A 14,898-nucleotide genomic window follows, 5' to 3' on the forward strand; every position below is an offset into this window, starting at 1 on the left:
TGCCTCTGCTGTGCAATGAGGCACACACCTCTCAGTTGCCAACCTGATGGACATGGTAGGCCCTTCACATTGTCAGCCTCGATATCTTGCTCACCTGGGTGGGGGGTTGCGAGGGGGTTCTCTGAGCTCAGGTGGTCAGGCACAGAGCCCCTCCCTCAAAACATTCAGCCATTCAGCCCCTTGAGCCTGCTTCAGTATGCAATCAGGTCATGGCTGATCTGAATCTCAGCCTCATTAATGGCCTTGGCTCCATATCCCTTCATACCCTTACCCAACAATAAAAATCTACTGATAGATTCAGCCCCCAGCAACCACAGCCATTTGAGGGAGAGAGTTCTAGGTTTCCCCGACCCTTGGCGTGAAGAAGAGTTTCCTGACATCACCCCTGAACAACCTAACTCAAATTTTAAAGGTATGCGGCTTTGGCCCGTACTCCCTCACCAGGGGAAATAGTTTTTCTCTATCTAGCCTATTGAAACCTTTCATCACTGCAAACTTCCAGTTTCAGTGATCAACTTCAGGTTCTCTTTGTTAGCTTCCCTAGGATTGAAACCCATCCCACCTTTTAACTGTGTCCCTTGGATCCCAATGAATTTTTACTTTTCTGACCAGTCTACCATGTGGGACCTTGTCACAAGATTTGCTAAAGTCCATCTAGATGACAAGAAACATGTTAACTTCATTGACCATCCTTAGTAACCAGGGGAGGTGGTGGTGTAGTGATATTGTCACTGGGCTGGTAATCCAGAGATCCAGAGTGATGCTCTGGGAATCCTACCACGACAGATGGTGGAATTTGAATTCAATAAAAATCTGGAATTAAAAGTACAATGACAACCATGAAACCATTGTTGATTGTCATAAAAACCCATCTAGTTCACTAAAGTCCTCTAGGGAAGGAATTCCCGCTGTCCTCACTAGGTCACCTACATGCGACTCCAGACCCACAGCAATGTGGTTGACTCTTAAATGCCCTCTGAACAAGGGCAGTTAGGGATGGGGCAATAAATGCTGGCCTAGCCAGTGACACTCATCCCATGGACGAATATAAAAATACAACCAAATTAGTCAGGCATGATCCCTGATGAAAGTCCTTGATTAATCCGTGCCTTTCTAAATGGTGATTTATATTGTCCCGCAGAATGTTTCCAATCAGTTTCCCACCACCGAGGTTACACTGCCATGTTAATACTCAGATTATCTCTTCCTCCCTCTTCAAACAACAGTACAATGCCATGCCCGTGGCCAGAGAGAATTGGAAAAAGAAAGGGCCTCTGCTATCTCTTCCTTGCTTTTCTTAGCCGCCTGGGATACATTTCATTAGAGCCTGATGATTTATTCACTTTAAAAGATGCTAAACTCTTTAATATCTCCTCCCTCATTGTGTTTATCCCATCCAATAATTCATACCTCTCCTGAACTACAATGTATGCATCATCCCCCTAAGTCAGATGCAAAGTATTCATTGAGAAGTATGCTTATGTCTCTTGCCTCCTCACACAGGTTACCTTTTCGTTCTCTAATAGGCCCAAACTCCTACTTTACTTACCCTCTTGCTCTTTATGTATTTATAAAACTCCTTTGGGTTCTGCTTGATTTTCTTGCCAACAAATTTTCATTCCATCTCTTTGTTTTCCTATTTTCCTTTCTTCCCTCCTGCACTTGCTTCACTCTTCTAGGCTTTTCTTTATCTGACATAAGCTTTTTCTTTTTGCCTCATCATGAAACGAAGAGAAATCCCCTGCTCTTCTTTGAAATAGTAACATGGAATCTTTAACATCCATCTCAGAGAACAGATAGGACCCCATTTGAGCATCTCATCCAAAAGATGGCACTTTCTCAAGTGCAGTATTCCCTCAGTACTGCAGGTCCGACAGCGGGGCACTCCCTCAGTACTGCAGGTCTGACAGCGGGGCACTCCCTCATTTCTGCATGTCCGACAGCGGGGCACTCCCTCATTTCTGCATGTCCGACAGCGGGGCACTCCCTCAGTACTGCAGGTCTGACCATGCGGCACTCCCTCAGTACTGCAGGTCCAACAGCGCGGCACTCCCTCATTTTTGCAGGTCCGACAGTGCGGCACTCCCTCAGTACTGCAGGTCACACCGCGCGGCACTCCCTCAGTACTGCAGGTCTGACCATGCGGCACTCCCTCAGTACTGCAGGTCACACCGCGCGGCACTCCCTCAGTACTGCAGGTCTGACAGCGCGGCACTCCCTCAGTACTGCAGGTCCAACAGCGCGGCACTCCCTCATTACTGCATGTCCGACAGCGGGGCACTCCCTCAGTACTGCAGGTCTGACCATGCGGCACTCCCTCATTACTGCAGGTCCAACAGCGCGGCACTCCCTCATTTCTGCAGGTCCGACAGCGCGGCACTCCCTCAGTACTGCAGGTCACACCGCGCGGCACTCCCTCAGTACTGCAGGTCACACCGCGCGGCACTCCCTCAGTACTGCAGGTCCGACAGTGCGGCACTCCCTCAGTACTGCAGGTCACACCGCGCGGCACTCCCTCAGTACTGCAGGTCACACCGCGCGGCACTCCCTCAGTACTGCAGGTCCGACAGCGCGGCACTCCCTCAGTACTGCAGGGCCGACAGTGTGGCACTCCCTCAGTACTGCAGGGCCGACAGTGTGGCACTCCCTCATTACTGCAGGTCCGACAGCGCGGCACTCCCTCAGTACTGCAGGTCCGACAGCGCGGCACTCCCTCAGTACTGCAGGGCCGACAGTGTGGCACTCCCTCATTACTGCAGGTCCGACAGTGCGGCACTCCCTCAGTACTGCAGGTCCGACAGCGCAGCACTCCCTCAGTACTGCAGGTCCGACAGCGCAGCACTCCCTCATTACTGCAGGTCCGACAGCGCAGCACTCCCTCATTACTGCAGGTCCGACAGCGCGGCACTCCCTCAGTACTGCAGGTCCGACAGCGCAGCACTCCCTCATTACTGCAGGTCCGACAGCGCGGCACTCCCTCATTACTGCAGGTCACACCGCGCGGCACTCCCTCAGTACTGCAGGGCCGACAGCGCAGCACTCCCTCAGTACTGCAGGGCCGACAGCGCGGCACTCCCTCAGTACTGCAGGTCCGACAGCGCAGCACTCCCTCATTACTGCAGGTCCGACAGCGCGGCACTCCCTCAGTACTGCAGGGCCGACAGCGCGGCACTCCCTCATTACTGCAGGTCACACCGCGCGGCACTCCCTCAGTACTGCAGGTCCGACAGCGCAGCACTCCCTCATTACTGCAGGTCCGACAGCGCGGCACTCCCTCAGTACTGCAGGTCCGACAGCGCGGCACTCCCTCATTACTGCAGGGCCGACAGTGCGGCACTCCCTCAGTACTGCAGGGCCGACAGTGCAGCACTCCCTCAGTACTGCAGGTCCGACAGCGCGGCACTCCCTCAGTACTGCAGGTCTGACAGCGCGGCACTCCCTCAGTACTGCAGGTCTGACAGCGCGGCACTCCCTCAGTACTGCAGGGCCGACCGTGTGGCACTCCCTCAGTACTGCAGGTCCGACAGCGCGGCACTCCCTCAGTACTGCAGGTCTGACAGCGCGGCACTCCCTCAGTACTGCAGGTCACACCGCGTGGCGCTCCCTCAGTACTGCAGGGCCGACAGTGCAGCACTCCCTCAGTACTGCAGGGCCGACAGTGCAGCACTCCCTCAGTACTGCACCTCCGATAGTGCAGCATTCTGAATGATATTCAGAGGGTTCTAGATTTGGGAATCCCCATGTTTGTTTTTGTGGAATTATATTTTTTCTGAGTTCTGTCTCCTCCTTGAATACCTCCCACTGCTCTGGCAACGATTTTACCTTCAAGTACATGTTTCCAATCCACATTCGCCAATTCATATCTCAGCTTAATGATCTTTCCCTCATTTATGATCTTTCCCTAACTTAAAATCTTTCCTCTTGGTTTGTCTTTGTCCTTTTCCATAAGTATTCTAAACTTAACTGAATTATGGTCACTACTTCAGAAAGCTCTCAGTGTTCCATTTTCTCCCTTCAATTTGCCCAGCTTCAATTCTCTAAAGCTAATCCTAAACTACTTCCTCTCTTGTTGGGCTTGCTACATACTGTTACGAGCTCATAGACTACAGTCTTTCCAGTGTGGTGCCATTATTGAGCTCAATGTATCATGGCTGCCTGCAGTGAGTCCCTCATGGTAGAGGTCACATGACTTTGGCAAGCTAGATAAGACATGTATTCATGATTGCATTTCAAAACCCAAACATCCTCCTTTTTATAACAAAGACAAAAACATCACTCTTTTCATAATGAACAAGAGATAACTTTACATGCACTAAAATGTGTAACGATGAGTTACGCAAGTTACCCACTATACTACAACTGTTCTCATGCATCAAACTGTTATTCTTGTCAGTCGCTGCACATGCATTGCACACCCAGTCATTAAATCATGTGGGTCTCTTAACGCTATGCATGCATGTTGTCGTTGGCTGTTTGTCTGGGTGATGTTTCTTCTTTGGGGAGTGTCATTCCCGTGGCACTTTTTGTTGCTGTGGTAACTATTGTTGTTCCATTTCCATTGTTGGGGACCAGTGGACTCCTGGGAGTGATGGTCATTCTGTACACTGTGCAGCTGGAGAGATCCCTTCTCCCTGACTGGCCGCCTGCTGTGAATGAACAGCTTCTCTCATTGTTCACATATGCCTGTGATTGTGCGATTGGTTGTTCACGTCCACCGCATACAATCGAGGTAATGACTGCTCTTCGCGTGTCCTAAGTTGCCACGTGGCTGACTCCTGTTGAGAGCGTTGAAGGTTTGTACCCTGACTGCTCTCCAATATTCAACTCTGGCAATGGTTTGGCAGCCTTGTCAAAACGAGATTTGGTTTTCTGCCGTTTCACCTTGATTTTTTCACTCACACCTATTACTACTTCTGATTTCAGTGGCTTTTTTGCTGTTGGAAAAGTAGTTTGGGTGTGATGTGACTTTAGTCTTTGGACTGGGTTACTTTCCATACCTTCAGTTGGCGTGTTTCTCCACTTGAGAGCTGCCTTGTTTACATCTGTGCTAGAGCTGCTCAACTTCTTGATGACTCCTTTGGCGATTTTCACTGCCACCTCAGCCTTTCCATTCGACTGGGGATAGTGCGGGGATAATGTATAGCATTGAATTTCCCAATTGTTCATGAAGCGGCTGACTTCTACACTCGTGAACTGAGGGCCATTGTCACTTATCATAATGTCTGGAATGGTGTAACGGCTGAAGTGGGTTTTCAGGTATTCTACTACCTCTCGTCACCGTGGAAGTCAGCTGGTCTCAGTAATCTTTCCCGATCTGAGCTTAGCGTCGCTCAGTTTGCATTAAATGTCCTGGATGCAAATGCGACTGGTTGTCCTCACTGCATTAGGATTGCTCCACGGCCTGTCTCACTGGTGTCACACTGCAAGCTGACTTCATCACTGACGTCATAGTGCTTCAGCACTGACACTGGCGTCACTAGTTGTTTGATTTTAGTGAACGCTGCTTCTTGTTCTGTGCCCCAGTACATTCTTGGCAGTGAGCTTGCATAATGGCTCACACTCCGAGGACAAATTAGGCAAAACTTTTGCTAAGTAGTTCGTGAATCCAACAAATCGTTGTGCTGCTTTCACATCTTTTAGTCGCTGCATCGCTGATACAGCTCTCACCTCTAGGCGAAGACTTTTTGCTGTCAGTACGTGACCTATGTATTTGACTTCAGGGACCTTCAATTGTAATTCTTTCTTGATCCATCTTCAGGTTCACCTGGCGAACTCTCTCAAGCAGTCGCGCTAGATCCTGATCGTGGTCGGCTATGGCTTCTTTCATTGTGTCTCCACATCCGTAGAATAGTAGATCATCCATGATCACTTCCAATCCAGGAAGATCACTGACTATCTCATGCTGTCTGCGTTGATACTCTTCTGGAGCAGTGGAAATGCCAATCGGCATGTGCAGCTATCCGTATCTCCCAGACGGTGTCCAGAACATAGGTAGAAAGCTGCTGCTTCCGTCCAGCTTCACTTGTCAGTAACCCTCCTTCGCAAATAGGGTAAGGAACTTTGCCTTGGCAAGTTGTGGCAAAATTCCTTTGGCATGGGGTGGTGAGATCTCTTTAGCGCTTTATTTAGATCCTTTGGGTTTAAGCACACTCACAGCTTTCCAGGTTGTTTCATTGCTGCCATGCTGCTAATCCAGTCTGTAGGAGTTGTCACTTTCTTGACTACCCCTTCTTTTCCAGATCTATTTTAACATTTAGGCGTGACTTGGGGGCAGCTGGAGCTCATCTCAGCAGATGCTGAATTGGTCTTACATTCTCATCTACTTCAAGGTGATATTCTCCAGGTAGACATTCAAACCCTGTAAACACACCTTTGTACTCCTCTAGGATCTGTCCAGCGGTCAATGGTTTTGTGTGCCATGACACATTGTAAATCTCTGTTGGCATGTCTAGGGTTACCATTCCATGCTTTAGACTTGCTCCGGCTGGGATGAGTGGCTTCTGTGTACCATTTATGATTTAGAACTCCAGATTTTCCTTCTTACCATTGCATTGTGCTCTCAGATTAATTTGTCCTCTCAGTATGAGTATTGTGCCATCATATGGCATCGACTTTACTTTTGAGGGCTTCATTTTTGGATCACCATGTTGAGCCACTTCACACAGGCCTGTGAAGGTCATGATGACATTTCTTGTTCGCTTGATGCTCTCCTTCTGCAGTCATCATGTAACAGTCACAAATCATTTATCACCTATAGACTTGACTGAACCAACCTATTGTATAGTGTGTACTGCCTCTTCAGACCCTTCAGCTGATATCTCTCCAGTGACCGCCTGTATTGGCTTGTTTTGTTTCTTTCTAGCCAAAGAGTTGTGTGCAAAATGATTCGGCTTCTTGCAGTTAAAACACTGCTTTCCATACCCTGGGAAACTCTTCTTTTCCTTTCTATGATGTTCTCCGCAGTATTTGCATCCTGCCCTTTGTCCATGATCGTCCTGCTCTTTCAGCCTAGAATGTCTGTCAGCATAATGTATCTCCTGGTCTGTTCTGCCAGATGTGCTCTAGCCGATGTTTTACAACCTCCAAGTTTCTGCAAATGTCTATCGCTTACTTGAAAGTTTCTCCTCTCTCAGTAGACTTGCTCTCACTGCAGGGTCTCTTATACCTAAGACTATTCTATCTTAATTATCATCATTTAGTTGTTCAAATTCACATGATTCTGCATCCTGTGTTACTGTAGTCACACACTTTTCAATGGAATCTTTTTTCACCTTGAGCCCTAATGTTGAACATATACTGCCCATAAGTTACATTCACTTGGGATTCAAAGCATGCCTTCATGGCTTTCAAAATCTCTGTTGTCTATTTTTTTCTATTCGTCGGATAGATTTTGGATGGAATACAACTTGTAGCAGTTTCTCCCCGGCAGTGATGAAGTGTTGCTATTTGTATCAGCTCTGGTTTGTTAATTAAATCTGTTGCAATCTCATAGTTTTGGCATTGCAAGTGGAAAAACTGCAAGTTCCTCCACATATCACCTTTCATTTCGACAGGAGTGATGGGAGGAAAACTTACAGCCACTTTGACTTAGCCAGTGTTTTACTTGCAGCCTTCAGTTTATGTTTGCTTTTCCCTATCAGTGGTTTTTATCAGCAGCTTTTAACAGGTTTGAATATTGCTGTGTTGTTTTTTTTAGTAGCTATGGCATCTCTCCAGAGCCTTTCCAGGTTTTCAAAAGTCAATCTCAGCTCCTCTTCTGATACCATGTTATGAGCTCAAAGATTAAAGTCTTTCTAGTGTGGTGCCTTTATTGGACTGGATGTATCATGGCTGCCTGCAGAGGGTCCCTCATGGTAGAGGTCACATGACTATGGCAAACTAGGTTGGACATGTATCAGTGATTAAATTTCAAAACCCAAACACATACAGGCTAAAAAAAAGTTCTCCTGGATGCATTTTAAGAATTCTGCATTTTCTATACTTTTCACACTGATTTTATCATTGAGTTAACATTAACATAGTTGAAACCTCCTACTATTACTGCCCTATTGGTTCTGCACTTAAGATATTTGCTTACATATTTGCTCTTCTATCTCCCTCTGACTATTTGGTGGTACCTTGTATACACCCAGCAGTATGATTGCCCCTTACTTGTTCCTCAGCTCAATCCATACACCCTCGTTTGACAATCCTTCTACCATGTCATCACTCCTCCTCCAGTGATATGGCTGCTTGTCCCAACAAACCACCACCCCCCCACCTTAAACCAACTTATATTTCACCCCTTTCCTAATTTTACTTAGTTCTGTTGAAGGGTCAGGAGGACTCGAAACGTCAACTGTACTCTTCTCCACCGATGCTGCCAGACCTGCTGAGTTTTTCCAGGTATTTCTGTTTCTGTTTTTGTTGCCCACTTTTTTAACCCCCTCTCTAACCCATCTGCAAACCCTGTAACCAGACTTGCTAAACAGCCATTTCTTACTTTCTTTAAGCCATGTTTAAGTAATTGCTATGTTATCAGACTCCCAAGTGTCTATCTGTTCCCTCAGCTCATCTGTCTTATTTACTAGACTCATTGCATTGAAATAGAGACCATTAATCACCTAACAGTTTCTCTATTATCTATTTTCTAGCCTTTGTTTTCTCTCCCTTCCATATTCACTCACTAATTTTCAGTCTTCCATTTCCAGTTTTTCAACTCTCCCTTCAGAACCTACACTCAGATTCCCATCCCCCCTCCAGGCTAACTTAAATACTCCCCAACAACACTAGTGAACATTCCTGTGACAATGTTAGTCCCAGCCCTTTAGACATGCAACCCATCCAGCTTGTGCAGGTCCCACATCCCCAGAACTGGTCCCAACGTCCCAGGAATCTAACACCCTTCCTTCTGCAACATCTCTCCTGCCACATATTCGTCCACCCTATCTTCCTATCAGCTGTACTCACTAGCAGGTGGGACTGGGAGTAATCTGGAGACTCGGAAGAAGAGTCACACGGACTCGAAACATTAACTCTGTTTCTCTCGCCACAGGTGCTGCCAGACCTGCTGAGTCATTCCAACATTTTCTGTTTTTATTTCAAATTTCCAGCTTCCGCAGTATTTTGCATTCGTTGCAATCTGGAGGTTACTATCTTTGAAGTCCCACATTTTAATATCTTTCCTATCTTTCTCAAAATCGGTCTGCAGGACCTCATCCCCCTTTCTGCCTTTGTCATTAGTGTCATGATGTGGGTCATGACCCCTGTTTGCCCTCCCTCTTCAGAATGTTCTACAGCCTTGGATCACCCTTGACCCATTCCGCCCAGCCTGTCTATATCTTCTTGAAGTGTACACTGTTTACTCCACTTCCGAGTTTATGTGGCATCTGAAAATTTTGGAATTGTACCCTGTACCCACAAGTCCAAGTCATTAATGCATATCAAAAGCAGCAGTGGTCCTAGTACTGAACCTTGGGATATGTCACTGTATACCTCCCTCCAGTCTGAAAGATAGCCATTTACCACAACTCTGTTTCCTAACCTTTAGTCAATGCTGTGTCCCTGCTGCCATTATCCCTTTTATAACATGGGCTTCAATGTTGCTAACACACCTAACTTGTAGTACGTTATCAAATGCCTTTTGGAAGCCCAAATGGACGACACCAACTACACATCAACACAACAACGTCCATCCACCCTCTCAGCTACTCTCATGAAGGAAATCTGCCTTTCTTAGTCTGATCTGGCCTGTTTGTGACTCCAGACCTAGAGGAACATGTTTGGCTCTTAACTGTCTTCCAAAATGTCCCAGCAAACCACTCAGTTGTATTCAAAAAGGCAACTTACCAACGCTTTAAGGGTTGCCTTTTTGAATACAACTGAGTGGTTTGCTGGGACATTTTGGAAGACAGTTAAGAGCCAAACATGTTCCTCTAGGTCTGGAGTCACAAACAGGCCAGATCAGACTAAGAAAGGCAGATTTCCTTCATTAAACCAGATGGGTTTTTTAACACGGCCACTGAGACAAGCTATATATCCCAGGTTTATTTATTTGGTTTAAATTTAAATTCCCCAGCTGCCGTGGTGGGATTTGAACTCATGTGTCCTTGTCACCAGGAGCCTGGGCCTCTGGATTACTAAAGCACCATCATGGCCATCATGGCCACAACACTACGTAGGCCTGGTACGATTAGATAAGTAAGAGTAGAACCAGCCGGGTGCAGTCCCACCCAGCAGGACAATGGCGGAGACGTGTCGGAGGAGGATGGTGTGGGGTAACTGTGCCGAAGACCGCAGACAGGTCGAGAAGGGAAACAGGGATAGTTTACCTCTGACATTTGTCACTTTTATAACCGCCTTTTTGTTACTGTGCTGAGAGGAAATTTGATTGAAGGATTCAAACATAGGGTTGCAGGAAAGGCTTTGGGAGGCCACAGCATGTTCGAGGACTGTGGAGAGAAAAGCAAAGTTAGAAGCGCATCGATATTGCCCAGTTCAGGTGAAAGGTCATCGACCTGGAACGTTGACTCTGTTTCTCTCTCCACAGGTACGGCCTGGCCTGCTGAGCGTTTCCAGCATTTGGTGTTCTGATTTCGGGTTTTCAGCCTGCGCAGTGTTTTGCTTTGGTAGAAGCAGATCTAACTGCAGCCAGTAAATATTGGCAGGAATTTTGCTAGGAGACATTGCACCAGTCAACTCAGCCTGAGTAAAGCAATGGCCAGTGGAAGGAAAGCTGCAAAGAGCTGATGACATTTCAGATTTGGAACGGTCGGCGGTGATAGACTCAGTGGCTTGCAAACTCGCTGATAAGCATTTCATTTCCGGCGTCATGTCATTAAAATCACAATCTCCTGGTAAATGATCCCAGCTTATCAGGTGAGAAAAGAGAAAAGGTTTCGCTTTCAGTACCTCACAGGCAACAAACAGTGTGTGTCAGACAGCAAGCAGAGCTCAAGATGAGAGCAGGCTTTGGGCGGAGTTTTCCGTACCCGCTGGCGGTCGGCGTGATAGGTGGCGTGAGCGGACAATGCGGTGCCATCGGTTTCACGACCGGTGGGAAGGCAGGTCACGATCGTCGGCTCAGTCCGCCGATGACGGGCCGCGTTTCCCGCCATCGGTCATCGGGACGCTCATTGTAATACATCAGCGTCTCATTACCAGGCCATCCCACCGGGCTCTTGCACCCCCCGCTGGACTGTCCGTCCACGTTGGCCGACGTGTTTCACAACGGCGCAGGAGGCGACGTGCGCTCGGCGGCCGTCACTTTGGGTAAACCGGGGGTGAGGGCACGGCGACGTTCCACAGAGCTCGCCAGGGTCGCCTGTTGCTTTGCAGGCTTCAGGGGCACCGGGGCGGTTGGGGTTATAAGTGCCACCCTGCCGACTGGTGGCGGGATGGGGATGGGGAAATCTGGGGCAAGTGCAGCCCTGCCTCCGAGGCGAATTTTGAGGGTGGGGGAGGGAGTGGGGGGCTAAGTGCAGCCTTGCCATTGGAGCTGACCGGTGGTGGTGGGGGGTGTGGTGGTTAAGGGCAGCCCTGCCTCTGAGGTGACTGGTGGCAGGGGGGGGGCGGTGGGAAGTGGCCACACATTTGGGAAACCTGTAGAAAGTGACCATTCCTCTGCAACGGAGACAGTTCGGGCGCTGCCACATTGACATGATTGGGGTCGGGCTCCTGGCTTATCTGCCCACTCAAGCAACGCAGCGGCATCAAAGTGTCACCAAGTTATGCAGAGCTTCCGTTCCCTTCCCCCGCCCCCCCACCCCCCACCACCCCCACCGCCAGCAGAGGCTGCAAATTCATGAACACTTTAGTGGATCGCAGAACTGTTGGACTGAGCACGTTGTACAATCTCCTCACTAAAGCTGGCCATGTAGCAGTCACTGCTGGAGACGCTCACATCCTCTTGCAATGTTAGCATCCTGGTTTGGACCAGTCTTCCCCATGGTTCAAGCTAACAGGGCAGCTACGCAGCGCACTAATCTCTGGCCATCCAAGTGGTGGTCGGCACTCCCCGGGAAGCGTTAAGAGGCTGTCACACTTAACCAGGACAGGTTCTTAGTACACCCCATGCTAACCACGTGTCTCTCTCTTTCATCCTGCAGGAGGAGCACATCAGGATCATGGAGCCTGGTGAGCTAGCTGTATGCCTGATGGCCTACAGAGCACGAACACAATGGAGGAGAGAGCGACTGAGGCTCCTGGCTGCACAGAGGCAGGAGCAGCAACTTCAGGAAGAAGGGGCAGCTGGGGTTCCTGCACATGCCACCCAAGAGCCACAGCGAGCCATCGCTGGTCGGCACCTAGTGACACCCAGGGTCTATAGACGCCACCTGCCATACCTGCAGATGACAGAACCAGTGTTGCCGACAACTGCGCATGTCTAGGCAACTGGTGGCTCACATCTGCCACTTACAGCACGACTTGGTGCCAAGGGGACATGGAGGGCATCCACTCCAGTGGCTGTGAAAGTGACCATGGCGCTCAATTTCTATTCCAGTGGCTCCTTTCAGGGCTCCACAGGTGACCTCTGTGGGATCTCTCAAGCCTCCACCCACAAATGTATCCATGAGGTCTTGGATGCCATCTTCACAAGGGCACACAACTTTGGACCAGGGCAGCCAGGATGCAAGAACGATTGGATTTGACCAGATCTCAGGTTTACCACAGGCACAGGGTGCAATTGACAGCACTCGTGTGGTGCTCAGATCTACATCACAATACACGGTGGACTACATCAACTGCAAGGGCTTCCATTCGCTGAATGTACAGCTGGTGTGCAACCACCAGAAATGCATCCTGTAGATGTGCGCACAGTTTCCAGGGAGTGTGCATGACGTCTACATCCTCAGTCGGTCACAGATCCCTGGAGACTTCCAGAGTCCACAGAAGCTGCAGGGAAGGCTCATCAGGACAAGGGCTACCCACAGAGGCCGTGGCTGATGACACCAATGGCAGTGGCCTCAGAATGCAACAGAGCGACGGTATAATGAGGCTCATGCAGCAACTGGCACCTTGGTGGAGCAGACCATCGGGATGCTGAAGATGAGGTTCCAGTGCCTGGACCGGTCTGGTGGTGCCCTGCAATACAGTGGGTGCCCTGCAGAGGGTGTCACACATCGTCATCATCTGATGTGCCCTTTACAACCAGGCGCTGCAACGGGGAGACGGGCTGGCTGAGGAGGAGACGGAGGAGCTGTACGTCTCTTCCGATGAGGAGAATGCCAACAGGGATGAGGCTGAGGAGGTCCTCAGGAGGTGACGATGATGGGAATGAGGCCCTTGCGCTGGCTAGATGAGGCAGGTATGCTTCGGAAGCCCTCATTGCTGCTAGGCTTGTGAAAGATGATGAAGGTGTGCAGTGAGGTGACCCCATAGTTCCTCACATCACATTTGTGAACATTTGACTCCAGTCTGGCTTCTGGCAGCACAAATATCCTCTGTGAGAATGCTCCTGTCATGGAGGTGCAATGGAGGCCCTAATAGTCGCTCAGTTGCAGGAGGATGATGACGACATGCATTGAGGGCACTGCATAAATCTCCATACAGCTTCTGAGAATGCATTGGAGGCAGTTCAAAGGAGGTTGACTAGATTGGAATGAGTGGGTTGTCTTATGAGGAAAGGTTGGACAGACTGGACTTGTTTCCACTGGAGTTTAGAAGATTGAGGGGTGGCTTGATTGATGTATACATGATCCTGAACGGCCTTGACAAGGTGGATGTCAAAAGGATGTTTCCTCTTGTGGGTAAATCTACAACTAGGGGGCACTGTTTTAAAATTAGGGGTCACCCTTTTAGGACAAGAGATGAGGAGAAATTCTTTTCTCTCAGAGGGTTGTGCGACTTTGGAACTCACTGCCTCAGAAGGTGGTGGAGGCGGGGTCATTGAATATTTTTAAGGCAGAGGTAGATAGATCCTTGTTAGGTAAGGGAATCAAAGGTTATCGGGGTTAGATGGGAATGTGGAAATCGAAACACAAGAAGATCAGCCATGATCTTACTGAATGGCGGAGCAGGCTCGAGGGGCCGAATGGTCTACTCCTGTTCCTATTTCTTATGTTCTTATGTTCTGACTCCTGTCTGGCCGAGGGCAGATGGCTTGCACTCCGTGATCAGGTCAAATTATAGAGACGCAGCCATGAAACTTTATAAGCTTCTGATGCTTTGTCCACCTTCAGCACCTCAGATCTTCAGGAACTGTAGCATAGCATCAGTGGTCACAGATGCTGAAGAGATGGGGGCCAACCACTCCATAAAGGTGCTGAGAGCACACCGAGAGACTGAGAGAACTCTGTGGTGCCTGCCCACTACATTCTGGCAGCAATGACCAGCACTGCCGAGGTGCAGGCATCAGTAATGTGTCCAGGGAGTGTGAGGCTGGACCATCACTTTGGTCTGAAGGCTGCACAGAGCACAGGTAAGAGGCCCTGGACTGAGACACCTGCCTTTATCTTGTGCATAAAGGTTTCACATCTGACTGACAAGAAGACTGCTCACCAGAACAAGGAGCCATAGGCAGGGAGACATTCTTGAGAGTTTATTGACAATAGTGAACAGTGTGTACAAGTGATTAACACCCGTGCCCAGGCTGTGCAACTAATTCTCCTTAACTGTCCTAACCCTTGGTGGTCTTGGTGGTCCCCGGACATCCACAGCAGAGGTGGAGGCAGCGATGCCCTGTCTGTGATGACTTTGGCAGTCGTCCTTTGGAGGGCCAAGACTTGGAGGGCCCCGCCTGCTTTCGGGGTCCTGCTGTGTGGCAGTAGCACCCTCCTTGGCCTGTGGAGCCAGGGCTGCTGAGGTCAAAGGAAGAGGGGATTCGGATAGGCCGGACACTCTTGGAGTCACCTGGATGGATGAGCCCGGAGCACCTGCTGATCCTCCTCCCTATGGGTGCCCAAGGGCCCCAGGCGGGCT

General features: G+C 49.3%; 1 protein-coding gene across 1 annotated transcript in view; it reads right to left on the minus strand.

The window, feature by feature from the left end:
* LOC144686109 (neuropeptide Y receptor type 2-like) overlaps positions 1–11,096 on the minus strand; it is an 87,082-nt gene extending 75,986 nt beyond the window's left edge. The window contains exon 1 of the mRNA XM_078551255.1: positions 10,971–11,096. Within this exon, the coding sequence (XP_078407381.1) occupies positions 10,971–11,096 (126 nt within the window). The remainder of the gene's footprint in view (positions 1–10,970) is intronic.
* Between the last annotated feature and the right edge of the window lie 3,802 nt (positions 11,097–14,898).

The sequence above is a fragment of the Cetorhinus maximus genome, chromosome 10 (assembly GCF_964194155.1).
Source record: "Cetorhinus maximus chromosome 10, sCetMax3.hap1.1, whole genome shotgun sequence".
Taxonomy (NCBI): domain Eukaryota; kingdom Metazoa; phylum Chordata; class Chondrichthyes; order Lamniformes; family Cetorhinidae; genus Cetorhinus; species Cetorhinus maximus.